The 18,154-nt window shown below is 36.8% G+C and overlaps 1 protein-coding gene across 10 annotated transcripts in view; it reads left to right on the top strand.

Annotated features, from left to right (window-relative positions):
- ADGRL3 (adhesion G protein-coupled receptor L3) overlaps positions 1 to 18,154 on the top strand; it is a 955,586-nt gene that overhangs the window by 801,205 nt on the left and 136,227 nt on the right. For all 10 annotated transcript variants that reach the window (XM_044945849.2, XM_044945847.2, XM_044945844.2 and 7 more), the window contains 4 exons: positions 3,004 to 3,187; positions 4,131 to 4,253; positions 12,913 to 13,121; positions 14,724 to 14,900. In XM_044945849.2, coding sequence (XP_044801784.1) covers positions 3,004 to 3,187; positions 4,131 to 4,253; positions 12,913 to 13,121; positions 14,724 to 14,900 — 693 coding nt within the window. The remainder of the gene's footprint in view (positions 1 to 3,003; positions 3,188 to 4,130; positions 4,254 to 12,912; positions 13,122 to 14,723; positions 14,901 to 18,154) is intronic.

Genomic DNA, 18,154 nt, shown 5'->3' with positions numbered 1-18,154 from the left:
TATCAGGGATGACTTGTGCTGTATTCAGTGAATACCTCTCTTCTTCCCACACTGAACTTTGATATCAAATTAAAATAAAGATAGGATTGCACCTAAACACTTGTTATGAGCCAGGAGACCTTATGAAATGATTTCATTATCATCTCTAATTTACAGAAGAGTACAAAAAAGGTAAAAAACTGGTCCAATAGCACACAACTAGTAAGGTGGCAAAGTACAATTGCAGACTCAGCAGATCTGGTTCCAAATCCCACACTGATTTTAGCACCTGAGACTTCTGTCTTAATTCTTGTGTTGACATTTCCTTTTATATACTTAGGCAATCATAATAGGTGCTATTTTAAAAATAAATAAATACTAGGTTTGTGTCTTAACCCACCCAGATTTTAGGACCTGTCATTTCTGCAATAAACTTGGAAATCATTTAGGCTTTAATAGAAAACTTCTATTAAACCTTACCTCAGGGAACATTTTGGGAAGATAATGCAATGTTTCTGTTCTGCCCTCTATAGATTTTATTTTTTTTTTTAATTTAACAATGCAAAAGGAAAAGAAGCAACTATAGTCAACTCTGAGATGTTCTAAATAGGAAACTGTTTACAAATGGGGTGTTTAGCTAAAATACTGAGTCTTTAAACTGACAGTAAATACATCAGACACACTCCTTATTATCTTAGTTTTGCAATTGAAAATGTATAAGGTGCAATATTTTTGTCCCACAAAGCAGTTGTTAAAATATGCTCAAAATATATAATGAAAAAATATTGCACCTTATACATTTTCAATTGCAAAACTAAGATAATAAGGAGTGTGTCTGATGTATTTACTGTCAGTTTAAAGACTCAGTACTTTAGCTAAAGCACCCCATTTGTAAAGTTTCCTATTTAGAACATCTCAGAGTTGACTATAGTTGCTTCTTTTCCTTTTGCGTTTTTAAATTAAAAAAAAAATAAAATCTATAGAGGGCAGAACAGAAACATTGCATTATCTTCCCAAAATGTTCCCTGAGGTACGGTTTAATAAATGTAAGGTGCTTCACTAATGTTAAAATGGTTGGTCCATAAAGAACTGGCATAAGTTTTGTCACATATGGAGTTTTCAGAGCATTTCTAATGAATTAAGAAGATCAGTGAATCCCAGAAAGAATACTTCTTGCACTCAAGAGGTCAATGTCCTCTGTTTGGCTTCAGAGAATACCTAAACTTTTTTGTTGTTTGATTTCTATCCGGCACCTCCTTTTTTTGGCATGTCCTGTTGGCATCACCCCATAGAGAACTTCCTGGAAAGCAGATCAGATTGCTGTGATCCAGAAATGCTTTTGTCTGGTTTCTAGGTCATGTTTTAAACACATAACAAATGACAGAGCTAAGCATACTATGTGGAAATACTCAGTCATTAAACTCATGAGGGACTTTTTTTTTTTTTTTAACAATGCAAAGTACTCAACTTGCAAGGAGAACTATTTTATGTACAAAGCCAGTGATGTTGATTTTTAGCCAGAACTTGGAAGAGCTGGGAAAAATATCAAGAACAACTTTTATCAAAAGGCAGATTAGTTTTGAAGTTGGTGTTAATTGGCAGCAAGGTGTTTCATTATGAAGCTGAATTTTTAACAGTTGTTACTTGGTTACTATGAAAACACCAGCCAGAAGAAAACACTGCAGCTTAAGGGGTATTCCTCCAGTCTCTGCCACTTCCTCTCCCAATGTGTCAATACTGTGAGTCCTGTTTTAGAACACCTATGTACTGCCTGGAAAGTGCCTGTGTTTGCTGTTTATTCAACTTATTTCCGGATTAGATGCATATTTCATAATCAACAGGTTCAAGGAAGATCACTTTCAAACTGCCAGTGGTGTATTTTTCTGTTGTGCAATTCTCTATGTTTGAGTGAAATCTTAAGACCTTAATGGAAAATTGTCTTTTCTTGCAACCCAGAGTATTGAGCTAACCGTGGAAAATATATAAATTGTAACTAGAAAGACAATTCTTTTGGATGAAGCAGAGAGAACCTTGGTACTTTATCTCTATGTGTGAGTGTACTTACTGCTGATTTTTTTTTTTTTTTAAGGAAAAATGCTCAAAGGCCATAGGTAGCAAGCTCCAAGTGTTTCCTCCCCTTCCTAGTAGTAAACAGCACAAATGTTTTTCTTCCAAAGCCCTGGGAGTATGTATGCTTTGATATTTTTCCCTTAGTGACATTTTACTAGCTGGCTAAGAAAAAAATTGGTTTGCTTAGTGAGTTCTTCGGAGAAGGCAATGGCACCCCACTCCAGTACTCTTGCCTGGAGAATCCCAGGGACAGAGGAGCCTGGTGGGCTGCAGTCCATAGGGTTGCTAAGAGTTGGACATGACTGAGCAACTTCACTTTCACTTTTCACTTTCATGCATTGGAGAAGGAAATGGCAACCCACTCCAGTGTTCTTGCCTGGAGAATCCCAGGGACAGAGGAGCCTGATGGGCTGCTGTCTATGGGGTCGCTCAGAGTCGGACACGATTGAAGCAACTTAGCAGCAGCAGCAGCAGAGAGTTCTTAACCTATACATAACAAACTCTTGTATTGTCCTGTCTTTAGTCATCCTTTTGATTTCTATTATGTTTAGCATCTAGTTTTATGGTGATGTATAGAGGAAATCATTTTTGTGGTGATGTGATGGAAGTGTTAGTTTGAATTACTTGCCAACAGTTTCCCAGCCAAATAATTTAAGTATGTGATTATAGTCTTATTGAAGCCTTTGCTATTGATTTTAAGAAAGAAGCATAGCTCTATTTGTTGTCCTTCAGAACAAAAAGCAGGTTTTCCTGTTGTCTTGCAAAGTCTCAGCTAGGATTTTACAGCACAAAATAATGAATGCTTCCACTGCAGCATGTCACAGGGGAGGCTAGGACAATACTGAACTCATGCACACCAGTGATTCTTACTTGCTGGGCAGCATGTATGCCTGGATTTCTGACAGCCCTGTGGGTTCACTAGAGACCTCTGTCATTCTGTTCATCTTCTTGTAGGCAATGGTCGAGACAGTTAACAACCTCCTCCAGCCACAAGCCTTGAATGCCTGGAGAGACCTGACTACAAGTGATCAACTGCGTGCAGCCACCATGTTGCTTGACACTGTGGAGGAAAGTGCCTTTGTGCTGGCCGATAACCTTTTGAAGACTGACATTGTCAGGGAAAACACAGACAATATTCGTAAGTGGCTTTTGTTATACAGAAGGGCCAGAGAAGGACAAGAAAGAACTATCATCTTGTTCAGCAGAAGAGGGAAAAGAGAAAAGTGTCATCTATGGTGGACCACATATTATGAGTGGTACTTTATTTCAGGGGAGATAAGTTATTGTTTTTTCTATACTTAGGAGGGTATCACTTGTTGTTAGCTTAGGAGTGTCCTCATAATCACACATGTGTATTTCCAAGGACATTTCAATACTGACTATATTAGCCTGACCTGAGATCAAGGACAAGTGAGACCCTTTTTTTTCCAATTTTTATGTATGAAACTGATGTATACATATAAGTTTCTACCTATGGAGGGTAGTATTTTAAATTTTACCCTACGGGTCACTTCAGTTATAATAAGAATCTCTCTGAATTATAAACTATAAAGAAGGTAGTAATTTAAGTTAAAGTGTTAAAAATAATTTTTGATAATTGTGTTGCTAGCTCATAAAAAGTATAAATCTAATTAGTGTGTTTAAGGATGTAGCTGACAGTTTTATTTCAGAAGACTTGATAAAATTATTTCAAAGTTATTAGATTTAAGATAAATCAATATTGATATAATAGTAGAGTGCCAGATTAGAAAAAGATTTCACTTAATTCATAAAATAAAGATAACATTTTGAAAGTAAACTGATAGTCAATGACAAATTGTATTTGAGCTTTAATTTTAAATTCTAGGCTTTATAATTGATAGTCTTACTTATCTGATTTTTAATCATTTTATTTGCTTGATTTTGAAAAAAAATTGAAATACTAAAAAAAAAAAAGAATTTCTATAAACACTGAACTACTATAAAGTATAGCAGATGAAGATCAGTTCCAGTGTTTTGATTTCAGAAATGTTTCAGTAATTAGATTATCTTATCTTTGGCATGTTTCTCAATGAGTACTGACATCTTTTTACCATTAATAGAATTGGAAGTTGCAAGGCTGAGCACAGAAGGAAACTTAGAGGACCTGAAATTTCCAGAAAACACTGGTCATGGAAGCACTATCCAGCTTTCTGCAAATACTCTAAAACAAAATGGCCGAAATGGTAGGTTAGAATGTGTCTATTGATAGTTTGATGGAATTGAACTTGTCATTAATTCATTGAGTCTTAGGTTGGAATTTTAGATCTGCTATCTAAAATCTTTTCTCTCCTCTCACTCCACTGATCTCTTTCTTCTCCTCTTTCTTAGCTTCTGCACTAACAATATTTTAATGATATTTGCTCTACAGAATTCCCAGTTATATTTAGAAATTGTTGTTACCTTTCAGATGTAGAAAAATATCAGAAACTTAAATGTGAGGAAAATTGATAGACAACAAAATCCAAAAGTTCTGACTTTTTCCTTTGGAAGGAGTAACACCTACCAACTTGACAGATTTTGCTTCTAACATTTCTAGTGGAAATTTTATTTATAATTTAAAAATTATAAATAAATCATTTGCTATAAACTGCATGGACTTTGAGGGCATTATGCTAAGTGAAATAAGTCAGATAGAGAAACACAAGTATCTCATTTACATGTGGAATCTTAAGAAAAAACAAACTAGCTAACTAACTGATAAAGAAAACAGACTACTGGTGGCTAGAAGTGAAGGGTGGCGGTAAGCAAAATGAGGGTAAAATGTAAAAACTTCTATTTATGAAATAAATAAGTCATGAGGATGGTGACTATAGTTAATGATGCTAGATTACCTGATTTGAAAATTGATAAAACAATAGATTTTAAAACTTCTCTCAAGAAAAAGAAAATTAACTCTCTATGGTGATGAATGCTAACTAGACTTATTGTGGTGTCATTTCATAATATATGCAAATATCAAGTCACCGTGTTGTACACCTTAAACTAACATAATGTTATATGCCAATTTTATCTCAATTTTAATAAGAAATCAAGACTGGACTGTCTAGATCACAGAGAGCGTGCTAAAAACGGACAGGAGCTGGAGCAGCTGAGGCAGGAAGGAATTGGACTAGGGAGCATGTGATAGGTCTGTGAGGTCATTTTATTTCATCCTAAGTGTAAGCTGGGGTGAAGGACTCTCTGTCAGTAGGATAAACTGATGTGGGCCAAGAGCCAAAGAAGGGAAACCATTAGGAAGAATCAGGAATCTGATTTCACTCGACAGAAAATCTTAGCACTGCCTCAATATTCACACTTAGTAACAAAATAAAAACAATTTTAAGTTAGGGCTGATAAAATTTCCAATACTAAAGAATTTTGTTCTGCTGGCAACAAACATAATCTGTTTTTCTTGATATTATTTAAGTCTCTTCTTTTTTAAAACTATTTACCTTGTAATATGAAACATCAGCTTTGAGCTGGTTGTACAACATGAAGTCATCTTCCTATCACATAGCAGGTTAAAAGATATCACCTCCTTATTTAAAAATGTTAATATTAGTGAGGCTTGAGACATACTCTCTATGAGATTATTTTTTTAATATTTATTTAATTTTAATTATACTCAGTTACTATAATCTGGTACTAAATTGATCTGTATCTACTAGTTCCATTGTCCAAAAGCATCTGTTTACATTTTCTGTATGCTTTGCAAAGGAAAAGCATAGAAACATCATCAAAAATAAGTGAATAAGGATCTCCATGAGAGCAAGAAGCTTTCCCAATATGTTCTGTGCTTGGCACATGGATGCAATCACTAAGGGTTTATCAAATAAATGTGTGGATTTTCAGATATAAAGCCAATGAAGATTGAAATATGTCTACATTAGTCATATAGACATATAGTTTACATAGTCATATAGTTTTGAACTCATTTTATTTACTAAATTTGTGCATGTGTATGTGTGTGTTGTAGGCCACATTTAAGCATGAATTCTGGAGTGGAGATTTTGTAACAACTATATATGTTAAATTGCACTGGTAAAGCAAGGTGGGATGACAGTCTGACGCCATTCCACAAGGGGAAATTGGTATGAATTATCACCAGTTATAAACCAATTAAAACAGCCGTTGTTTCTGTCAATGAGAAAAATACATAGCCATTCCTAAGTTTAGCCCGCCAAAGATTAACATTTTTATGTTAAATCTAGAGGAAAAGAACTAAAATTAAATGCTATGTTGTAACAGTCAAGAAGTATTTAGTACATTATTGTTTGTATTAGAAAGTATAAGAATGCCCCTTTCCGTTATGTGGCTCGGATAATAATCTCTTTACTGGATTAGAAATCTCATAGTATTACTGAGACAGCTAGATAATCAGGCCCAGAAAACGTACAAGAGCAAGGAGGCCCATAGCAGCCTGTGTCACCACAAAGAAACAGTGCTGTGAGACGTCACCGCTGCCACAGAGGGAGGCGCTGCTGCTGCTGCCCCACCTTGAGTCACTAATCCCCCATCTGAAATCTGAGGCTAGTGCATCTGACTGGACACATTGAACTGATGTGTCCAGAGCAACCTGTTTGAAAGGCAAGCTGGGAAAGCAAATATATGTCCCTTTTGTGTCTGTAAGTATCTAAGAGTAGGGCATTTCCCAAACGTGGGAGTGCAATTTAGATATTGGACAGCTCCCTCCTTCCTCAAAAAAAATGCATTAATTTTTATCTTTATTCCCACTTCACTTTACGATTCAGGGATTTCCCTGTTGGTTACTACAGTGGTCAGGACAGTGCCTGTCTCTTGGGGAACCAAAATGGATTTATACTGGAAGGAAGACATAGGGCTTTAAGAAAGGAAACTATGTAAAAGTTAAGAGAAACATACTAAAAAGTTAATTTTACAGGGGATTTATATGTAAGAGATTGTCATAAGAGAAAAAATAAGGTAGAAGGACATAAGAAGATGTGATCTTGAATATGATAGTTGAGGTTTAAGACAGGTAAGGAATTTTTAAAATTCATTGAAATACAGTTAATTTACAGTGTTATATTTACAATATAAATATCCATTGTTTTCCATTATGTTAAATATGCTGCACTCTATAGTAGGGCATTGTTGTTTAATCATTCTCTACATAATTTGTATCTGCTAATCTCAAACTCTCAATCCTTCCCTCTCCCAGACTCCCTGCCCTTCAGTAACCACAGGTAAAGATTTTGAATATTTTATTTTGTTTTAATTGAAATTGAGAAATAATTGGAATATAATAATGTACTTAAGTGTTTGATCTCCTTGCTTGATCTGATCTGACAGCAAACAGATCAAACAAGTCAGTCCTAAAGTAAATCAACCCTGAATACTCATTGAAAGGACTGATGCTGAAGCTGAAGCTCCAATACTTTGGCCACCTGATGCAAAGAGCTGACTCTTTGAAAAAGACCCTGATGCGGGGAAAGACTGAAGGCGGAAGGAGAAGAGTGGAGCAGAAGATGAGATGGTTGGATAGCATCACAGATGCAATGAACACGAACATGGGCAAGTTCCAGGAGATGGTGAGGGGCAGGGAAGCCTGGCATGCTGCAATCTGTGGAGTCACAAGGAGTCGGACATGACTTGGCGACTGAACAACAGGATCTTAAGTATTTAGCTTGATGAATTTGACTGTTATACATTCCTCTGTTACATCACATGAAATAAGATGAGTGATGTTTTTAAAGTGCTGCACTCAATATGGCAGCAAATTTGGAAAACTCAGCAGTCACAGGACTGGAAAATTTCGGTTTCATTCCAATCCCAAAGAAGGGCAATGTCAAAGAATGTTCAAATTTTTGTACAGTTGTGTTCATTTCACATTCCAGTAGGTTATGCTTCAAGCTAGGCTTCAGTGGTGTGTGAACTGAGAACTTCCAGATGTAAAAGCTGGGTTTAGAAAAGGCAGAGGACACAGAGATCTTATTGCTAGCATTTACTGATCATAAAGAAAGCAAGGGGATTCCAGCAAAGCATCTACTTCTACTTCATTGACTCAACTAAAGCCTTTAACTTATATAACATATAAGTTATATATAACTTTATAAGTTATATAAGTTATAACTTTAACTTATATAACATATAAGTTATATAAGCATATAACAACAAACTGTTGGAAAATTCTTAAAGAGATAGTAATACCAGACCACCTTACCTGTCACCTGAGTAATTTATATGCAGTTAAAGAGGTTCATGACATTGTACAGGAGACAGGGATCAACACCATGCCCAAGAAAAAGAAATGTAAAAAAGCAAAATGGCTATGTGAGGAGGGCCTCACATGTAGCTAAGAAAAGAAGAGAAGTGAAAAGCAAAGGAGAAAAGGAAAGATATACCCATTTGAATGCAGAGTTCCAAAGAATAGCAAGGAGAGATAGGAAAGCCTTCCTCAGGGATTAATGCAAATAAGTAGAGGAAAACAATAGAATGGGAAAGACTAGAGATCTCTTCAAGAAAATTAGAGATGCCAAGGAAATATTTCATGCAAAGATGGGCTCAATAAAGGACAGAAATGGTATGGGCCTAACAGAAGCAGAAGATATTAAGAAGAGGTGGCAAGAATACACAGAAGAAAGTGTTTTCCCTGTCCTACTCCTCCACCAGATGAATGGATAAGAAAGCTGTGGCACATATACACAATGGAGTACTACTCAGCCATTAAAAAGAACACATTTGAATCAGTTCTAATGAGGTGGATGAAACTGGAGCCTATTATACAGAGTGAAGTAAGCCAGAAAGAAAAACACCAATACAGTATACTAACGCATATATATGGAATTTAGAAAGATGGTAACAATAACCCTGTGTACGAGACAGCAAAAGAGACACAGATGTATAGAACAGTCTAATGGACTCTGTTGGAGAGGGAGAGGGTAGGAAGATTTGGGAGAATGGCATTGAAACATGTGTAATATCATGTATGAAACGAGTTGCCAGTCCAGGTTCAATGCACAATACTGGATGCTTGGGGCTGGTGCACTGGGACGACCCAGAGGGATGGTGTGGGGAGGGAGGAGGGAGAAGGGTTCAGGAAGGGGAGCACATGTATACCTGTGGCGGATTCGTTTTGATGTTTGGCAAAACTACTACAGTATTTCAGGTTTAAAAATAAAATAAAATTAAAAAAAAAAAAAAAGAATACACAGAAGAACTAGACAAAAAAGATCATTACAATCCAGATAATCATGATGGTGTGATCACTCACCTAGAGCCAGTCATCCTGGAATGTGAAGTTAAGTAGGCCTTAGGAAACATCAGTACGAAAAAAGCTGGTGGAGGTGATGGAATTCCAGTTGAGCTATATCAAATCTTAAAAGATGATGCTGTGAAAGTGCTGCACTCAATATGCCAGGATATTTGGAAAACTCAGCAGTGGCCCCAGGACTGGAAAAGGCCACTTTTCATTCCAATCCCAAAGAAAGGTAATGGCAAAGAATGCTCAAACTACCTCTCAATTGCACTCATTCACACGCTGGTAAAGTAATGCTCAAAATTCTCCAAGCCAGGCTTCAGCAATATGTGAACCGTGAACTTCCAGATGTTCAAGCTGGTTTTAGAAAAGGCAGAGGAACCAGAGATCAAATTGCCAACATCTGCTGGATCATGGAAAAAGCAAGAGAGTTCCAGAAAAGCATCTATTTCTGCTTTATTGACTATGCCAAAGCCTTTGACTGTGTGGATCACAACAAACTGGAAAATTCTGAAACAGTTAGGAATACCAGACCACCTGACCTGCCTCTTGAGAAATCTGTATGCAGGTCAGAAAGCAGCAGTTAGAACTGGACATAGGATAACAGACTGGTTCTAAATCGGGAAAGGAATACATCAGGCTATATATTGTCACCCTGCTTATTTAACTTATATGCGAAGTACATCATGAGAAATGCTGAGCTGAATGAAACCCAAGCTGGAATCAAAATTTCCAGGAGAAATATCAATAACCTCAGATATGCAGATGACACCACCCTTATGGCAGAAAGTGAAGAAGAACTAAAGAGACTCTTGATAAAAGTGAAAGAGGAGAGTGAAAAAGTTGGCTTAAATCTCACCATCAGAAAAGTAAGATCATGGCATCTGGTCCCATCACTTCATGGCAAATAGATGGGGAAACAGTGGCAGACTTTATTTTTTGGGTTCCAAAATCACTGCAGATGGTAACTGCAGCTATGAAATTAAAAGATGCTTACTCCTTGGAAGAAAAGTTATGACCAACCTAGACAGCATATTAAAAAGCAGAGACATTACTTTGTCAACAAAGGTCCATCTAGTCAAAGCTATGGTTTTTCCAGTAGTCATGTATGGATGTGAGAGCTGGACTATAAAGAAATCTGAGGGCCACAGAATTCATACTTTTGAACTGTTGTGTTGAACACTCTTGAGAGTCCCTTGAACTGCAAGGAGATCCAACCAGTCCATCCTAAAGGAAATCAGTCCTGAATGTTTATTGAAAGGACTGATGTTGAAGCTGAAACTCCAATAATTTGGCTGCCTAAAGTAAAGAACTGACTCATTTGAAAAGATCCTGATGCTGGGAAAAACTGAATGCTGGAAGAAGGGCACGACAGAGAATGAAATGGTTGGATCACATCACTGACTCAATGGACATGAGTTTGGGTAAACTCCAGGAATTTGTGATGGACAGGGAGGCCTGGTGTGCTGCAGTCCATGGGGTCGCAAAGAGCTGGACCTGACTGAGTGACTGAACTGAACTGAACTGAAAGTAGCAACTGTTAGAACTGGGCATGGAACAACATACTGGTTCAGAATTGGGAAAGGAGTACAAGCCTGTATATTGTTGCTCTGCTTATTTAACTTCTGTGTAGAATATATCATGCGAAATATTTGACTAGATGAATCATAAGCTGGAATTAAGATTGCCAGGAGAAATATCAACAACCTCAGATATGCAGATAATACCACTCTAATGGCAGAAATTGAGGAGGACCTAAAGAATCTCTTGATGAGGGTGAAAGAGGAGAATGGAAAAAGCTAGTTTGAAACTCAACAAAAAACTAAGATCATGGCATGTGGTCCCGTCACTTCATGGCAAATAGAAGGAGAAACTGTAAGCAGTGATAGAGTTTAATTTCTTTTGCTCCAAAATCACTGTAGATAGTGACACCAGCCATGAAATTAAAAGGTGCTTTTTCCTTGGAAGGCAAGCTATGACAAAGCTAGACATCAGAGACATCACTTTGCAGATGAAAGTCCATACAGTCAAAGCTATGTTTTTTCTAGTAATCATGTACAGATGTGAGAGTTGGACTATAAAAAAAGGCTAAATGCCAAAGAATTGACATTTTTGAATCACGGTACTGGAGAAGTCCCTTGGACTGCAAAAAGATCAAACCAGTCAATCCTAAAGGATATCAACCCTGAATATGCATTTAAAGGACTGATGCTGAGCTCTAATACTTTGGCCAACTGATAAGAAGAGCTGACTCACTAGAAAAGACCCTGATTCTGGAAAAGACTGAATTCAAAAGGAGAAGGGGTGTCAGAGGAAGAGGCAGTTAGAGAGCATCACCAACTCAATGGACATGGATTTGAGCAGACTTCAGGAGATAGTGAAGGACATGGAACCTGGCATGCTGTAGTCCATGGGATCGCAACAAGTTGGACGTGACTTATCAACTGAACTACAACCCAGAAAATGTCCTGACGTCTCTTTCTGGTTTTCTCACCCCCATCTCCCGACCTGATGAACTGCCTTATTTTCATTAACATTTCTAATTACAAATTTTCTCTGTTCTTAGACTTCATGTAACTGGAATAATAAAGTGTGTACTCTTTCCATCTGTATTCTTTAACTCTGTATAATATTTTGTGGATTCAGTCATGATGCTCCATCTATCATTTGTTTGTTCTTTATTGATGTATAGTAATTCTGTTATTTTAGTAAGCCATAATTTATTTATTCTCCTATTGATATACTTTGATTTGTTTCTATTTTTGGACTTTTGTGAATAAGGTAGCTATAAACATGCTTATACAACCTTTTCTTTCTTTGTGTATATATGTTTCCATGTATCTAGCAAGGGTAGATATATGTTTAACCTTATAAGAAATTGCCAAATATTTTTCCAAATAGCTGAACTCCCACCAATAGTATGCAGAGGTTCATTTGTTCCACACTTTTACCAACATTAGTGTGGCTAGTCTTTTGTAGTGTGAGTTGTGGAGATTCTAGTGGGTATGAAATGCTATCTCAATATTATTTTGATTTTTACTTCCCTAATTATGAATAATGTTGACAGTTTTTCTTGTAACTATTAGCTTTTTATATATCTATAATAAAGTATAATAATACTTTGTAATAATTTTATGTGTTTTGCCATTTTAGTATGAAATTAATTATTTGTTGAGTAGAAGAAATGCTTTATGTATTTATGAGTCATATGCATTTATATTTCCTAGTTTGTGGCTATCCTATTAATTTTCTTAATATTGTACTTTGGTAGACACAGATTTTCAATTTTGATAAAGTTTAGTTTGCCATCTTTTTCTTTTATAATTAGTGGCTTTTAGGTCCTATCCAAAGAATCTTTGCTTTCCCCAAGATCACATAAATATCTGATATTTTGTTCCAGACTCTCTTTGGTTCGAATGAGATAGGGATTGAGGGTTTTTTTTTTTTTAGTACTGATATGTTATTTTCGTATCATTAGACTCTCCTTTCCTCATGAATGACTGGCACTTTGGTTGAAATGAATGTTTGAATTTTGTTGTGAATATATATAATATATAAATTTTATTATAATCTAATTAGAAACACCTAGTCTAAAAAGGATGTACAAGCTAATTAGTTTCTTCCCAATTTATATGTACTTATTTTAGGAGAGATCAGAGTGGCCTTTGTCCTTTATAACAACTTGGGTCCTTATTTGTCCACGGAGAATGCCAGCATGAAGTTAGGAACAGAGGCCATGTCCACCAATCATTCTGTTATCGTCAATTCTCCAGTTATTACAGCAGCCATAAACAAAGAGTTCAGTAATAAGGTTTATTTGGCTGATCCTGTGGTGTTCACTGTTAAACACATCAAGGTAAGAAAATGTTTATCCACATTATATTTGTTATAAGTATGAAGTATATTAATTTCCTTTCATTGTCCCTATTATTTGACATATAGAGATCCATTTTCTATAAAATAATGACTTTTTTCCCCTAAGTGAAGGAGGAGAGTAATTCTTGTATATGTATATCAATTCAGTTCAGTTCAGTCACTCAATCGTGTCTGACTCTTTTTAACCCTATGGACTGCAGCATGCCAAGCTTCTCTGTCCATCACCAACTCCTGGAGCTTGCTCTCAAACTCATGTCCATCGAATCAGTGATTCCATCTAACTATCTCATCCACCATTGCCCCCTTCTTTTCCTGCCCTCAATCATTCCCAGCATTAGGGTATTTTCCATTGAGTCAGTTCTTCGAATCAGGTGGCCAAAGCATTGGAGCTTCAGCTTCAGTGTCAGTCCTTCCAATGAATATTCAGGATTCATTTCCTTTAGCATTGACTGGTTTGATCTCTATGCAGCCCAAGGGACTCTCAAGAATCTCTCCAACACCACAGTTTAAAAGTAGCAATTAGGTAAAAGTATTCATAGATGGATTTATAAATACTTGCTATGCTATGCTAAGTCACTTCAGTCTTGTCCGACTCTGTGTGACCCCATAGACGGTAGCCTACCAGGCTCCCCCGTCCCTGGGATTCTCCAGAAGAGAACACTGGAGTGGGTTGCCATTTCCTTCTCCAATGCATGAAAGTGAAAAGTGAAAGTTAAGTCGCTCAGTCATGTCCGACTCTTAGCGACCCCATGGACTGCAGCCTACCAGGCTCCTCCATCCAAGGGATTTTCCAGGCAAGAGTACTGGAGTGGGGTGCCATTGCCTTCTCTGTATAAATACTTATTTGTAATTAAAAAGAACTAGCAATATGTTCAGTGGAACTGGGCATAACTACACATCTGACATTACAAGTAATTACGCCCTTTGTGTGTAGATATAATTTTATGCATATGCAAAGATTGTAGTGTAAATTGAACGAAAAAATTTAAAAACTGTTCTCTCAGAGAGGCTTTCCTGGTGGCTCAGATGGTAAAAAATCTGCCTGCAATGCAGGATTCCCAAGTTTGATCCTGGGGTTGAGAAGATCCCCTGTAGAACAGAATGGCAACCCATAGTTCTTAGAGTACTAAGTGTCTTTGCCTGGAGAATTTCATGAACAGAGAAGTCTGGTGGGCTACAGTCCATGGTATAGCAAAGAATCAAACAAGACTGAGCAATTTTCACTTTCACTTTTCTTCCACTTTCACTTTTATCATCTCAGAAGTTTATTATATACAGCAATTCTTTGCTTTGTAGGATATATTAATTGATGTGATTCTGAGATAATACTAGTATCCCTTCAATATTATTTTTAAATGAATTCACCTGGAATCAAGAGGAATAAATAACATATATTCATATATTCACATTTATGTAGAATTGATAAGTCCCACTTAATATGAAAACATTGGTAGACATCTCCAGAAATATTGGAACATAGTATGAAATTTTGTTAGATGTAAATAAAATGCCTACTTAATTTGCATGATCATAAAGTAGTTATTGGCTTTACTTATTTTTTTTGTTTGTTTTTTTTCTGTAGCAGTCTGAGGAAAACTTCAATCCTAACTGTTCATTTTGGAGCTATTCCAAGCGCACAATGACAGGTTACTGGTCAACCCAAGGCTGTCGGCTCCTGACAACAAATAAGACACATACTACATGCTCTTGTAACCACCTGACCAATTTTGCAGTACTGATGGCACATGTGGAAGTTAAGGTAAGATATACAGCACATGATAAAATTCCTTAGCATACAGTTAAGACACCAACTATAAAAAGTCTTACCTCTGCACCTATCTTGGAGAGTATTCTAGCTTTTGTAGTAATTCTATTCAAGAACTCTCTGATGTTCAACCCATACCATAGTGGATGATTCAAAGAACTCTTTTTTTTTTTTCTAGTATCAATATAGTTCATAATATTGAAATCTGATATGAAATAAAATTTTGCTGATAAAACTTCCCTTGTTATTCCCTGCTTTTATTTTGTATGAATAAATGTCAGACCATACCCTCATGACCTGGACAAGATAGGACCTCAGCATTACAGGTCAGGGCAATGGGGTTAAGAAGCTAGAATCTGTTAGGCTGAAGACTAAGGAGACATGCATGAGATCAAATACTCTCAAAAGGAGTATTGGGAAAATAGCCATTGAACACATTGTAATAATGGTTCTGCCCATTCAAAAGACACAATTATAAGGAAAAATTCAGGTAATGGATTGTTTCCAAAATCATAAACATGACTAACTTGGATGCATCAGTCTCTTTCTAGGTGACTGGTTATCATGGAAGGCAGGATGAGTATTTAGATTTCAGATATACCTAGGATATAAAAATACAAAGGGATTACTAACTTGGCTATAGAGATTGATAGATGGGTTGTAACAAGAAATTATGATTGTGAATTCTCTTCTCATCTTCCTGATGTGAATAAAAATAGAGGAAGTATCATTCGTTTTCCAATGCATCTTAAAACATGAAAACCATGGCAAAAATTTTATCTACCTGATATCATCAATCCAATAATTTTATCCAAAATTTTCTTTGGCTCTGTTGAAGTTAAAAATGATAAAGGTAGAGGAAAACAAAATCCAAGCCCACTCAGCACCTAATAAATTACCTTAGCTGTGTCAACACAGTCAAATTTGGTCTTTTAAGGACTACAAACAGTATTTTGTCAGAACTTCACAAATTGATAAGCTAAGCAAGATTGGCCACACTAACAAATATTAGATTTAAACCTGGAATGTGTTCGTATGACTCTAGGATTCTCTCTTTTCAGCTTAGGGTATAGATTCAAACACAGGAAAATGTATCATATTTCAAGGAAGAAGAAAATACAATTTTTTGCTCAGTTCATTGCAATAACAATCTCTACTCAGTCCATTACACAAGAATCTTGACTGTGACCATTATTGTATGTCAAAAAGAGATAAAATAAATGGAAATCAGTATTTTCCTTCAGCAGTCAGTAACAAAGTATGCCCTGGATTTCTTATATCACAATCTCTTGCAGTTATGAGAGTCATTCCCATCTTGATCATGCAATGTGAATTTGACACTTGAAAAACAAGAAGCAAACAGAATGATCATCCCTGAAAGTCCAAAAGGAAATGCAGCAACCAAACTTACATTAGACTAATGTCTAGAAATGAAGGCTAGTTTATTCATAAACAGTGAGATATGCAATAACCAGTTAGAATAGATATTTACATTGTCTAGTTATCATTCTCTAATTCTACAGGAAAATCTATAAAGAAAACAAAATTACATTGGAGAATTTTGCTTGATTAGCTTGGAAAGAGCAAGAAGAATTAGCTGAGTCTAGATGCTGTTGCTATTAATCTGTGGTGCCCTGATGTATCTTCACTCCAGGGCTCTACCTATGTACTGAGTTGCTCTTTTCTATCATCTGTGTTATCCCTGCAATTCATTCAGTACTTCCTTCTTTCTTTTAAAGAATATTTTTCAAGCACCTAAGTAAAGATATTGATGTGTTACACAATAGGTTCTGAATAAATGTAACTCCCTCCTTCTAATCTGCCAGAGATACCAGAAGATTCTAGCAATCTAATGGAACTTAGGTCATTCATGATGCTTACATTTTTAAGGGGAAGGAAAGGGCAGAGAAATGAAGCTTCAGTCATAATTGTGATAAGCCTTATAATTGATACCTACACTGTGATTTATGACACAGAAGGGGTTCATCTAAGGCAGGACTGATCAGAGAGAGGGCTTATCAAAAAAGTGACCTAAGCTGAAGGATAAGTAGGATGAATTTAGTAAGGTAAACTGTATAAAACTTGCATCAGCCACATTCTTGGAACAGTTTGCCTTGGGTACACTATTCTCTCTTATCTCTTTGCTACCTCAGCAACTGGTCCTTTTGAGCTTCCTTTGCTGGCGCCTCCCCATCTCCACAGCCTCTTGTGTTGCCCTGGCCAGGAGTGTAATCCTAGATGTACTCCAGGCACTATCCATTTCTCTGTAGTTGATCTCATATGATGGTATGCTATAACCATCATCTCATGATCCCCAGATTGTATCTCCATTTCTTAACTCCAGACTCCTAGATTCAATAGTTAACTTGATATATCCATCTAGACTTCTAATCAGTGTCACAATTCCAGAACAACACTTTTGGTATTTTCCTATCAGTTTTTTCCTTCTTAGTAAATGGTTACTCTGTCTTTCCAAAAGCTCTGGAATAACCCATCCCCACAAAAGACTGTGGGAAGTAAGAGAAAGGAGGTCACTGGTCTCAGCCAATTTACAGTTTATCAAGGGAGAGAAGCATTAAGACTGACTTTTGAAGGAAAGGGATGCACTAAAGTGACAATAGGTCTTCCCAGGCAGTGCTAATGGTAAAGAACTCACCTGCCAGTGCAGGAGAAATAAGGGTTCAATCCCTGGGTTGGGAAGATCCTCTGGAGGAAGGCATGGTAACCCACTCCAGCATTCTTGCCTGGAGAATCCCACGGTCTGAGGAGTCCATAGGGTCACAATAGTCAGACACAACTGAAGTGACTTAGTGCGCACACACATGAAGTGACATTACTGAAAACCTGCCTCTGTGCACCAGTACCAAAATGAATCTCAGATGCAGAATTTTGGGCGATTTAGGAAAGAACATTGCTTTACCAAGTAAAGGGGGCCACTGCAGGTTAATGCCCTCAAAATTGTGCATCCCCCCTGAGGGGCTGTTGTGAGGAGTCTTATATTTAGAGTTTGTAGGCAGGGTTGCTGATAAGGATCAGGGTGCATGCGGGGCCTGCATTCCTTCAATCCAGAGGTCATCTGGCATCAAGTGGTCTTTGGATGAGCTTCTGTGGATTTTGAGGTTCTTCCGTGACCTTCTGTCTGCAATGAAGGAGGCTTCATTAAGTTAACAACTTCCATTTGGTGGGGGTTTTGATTCTGTACAGAACTCAAAGACATTGCTATGTATATGCCTTAAGGAGGAACCAGA

The sequence above is a fragment of the Bubalus bubalis genome, chromosome 7 (genome assembly GCF_019923935.1).
Source record: "Bubalus bubalis isolate 160015118507 breed Murrah chromosome 7, NDDB_SH_1, whole genome shotgun sequence".
NCBI classification, from domain to species: domain Eukaryota; kingdom Metazoa; phylum Chordata; class Mammalia; order Artiodactyla; family Bovidae; genus Bubalus; species Bubalus bubalis.
This window is presented reverse-complemented; position numbering and strand designations above follow the sequence as displayed.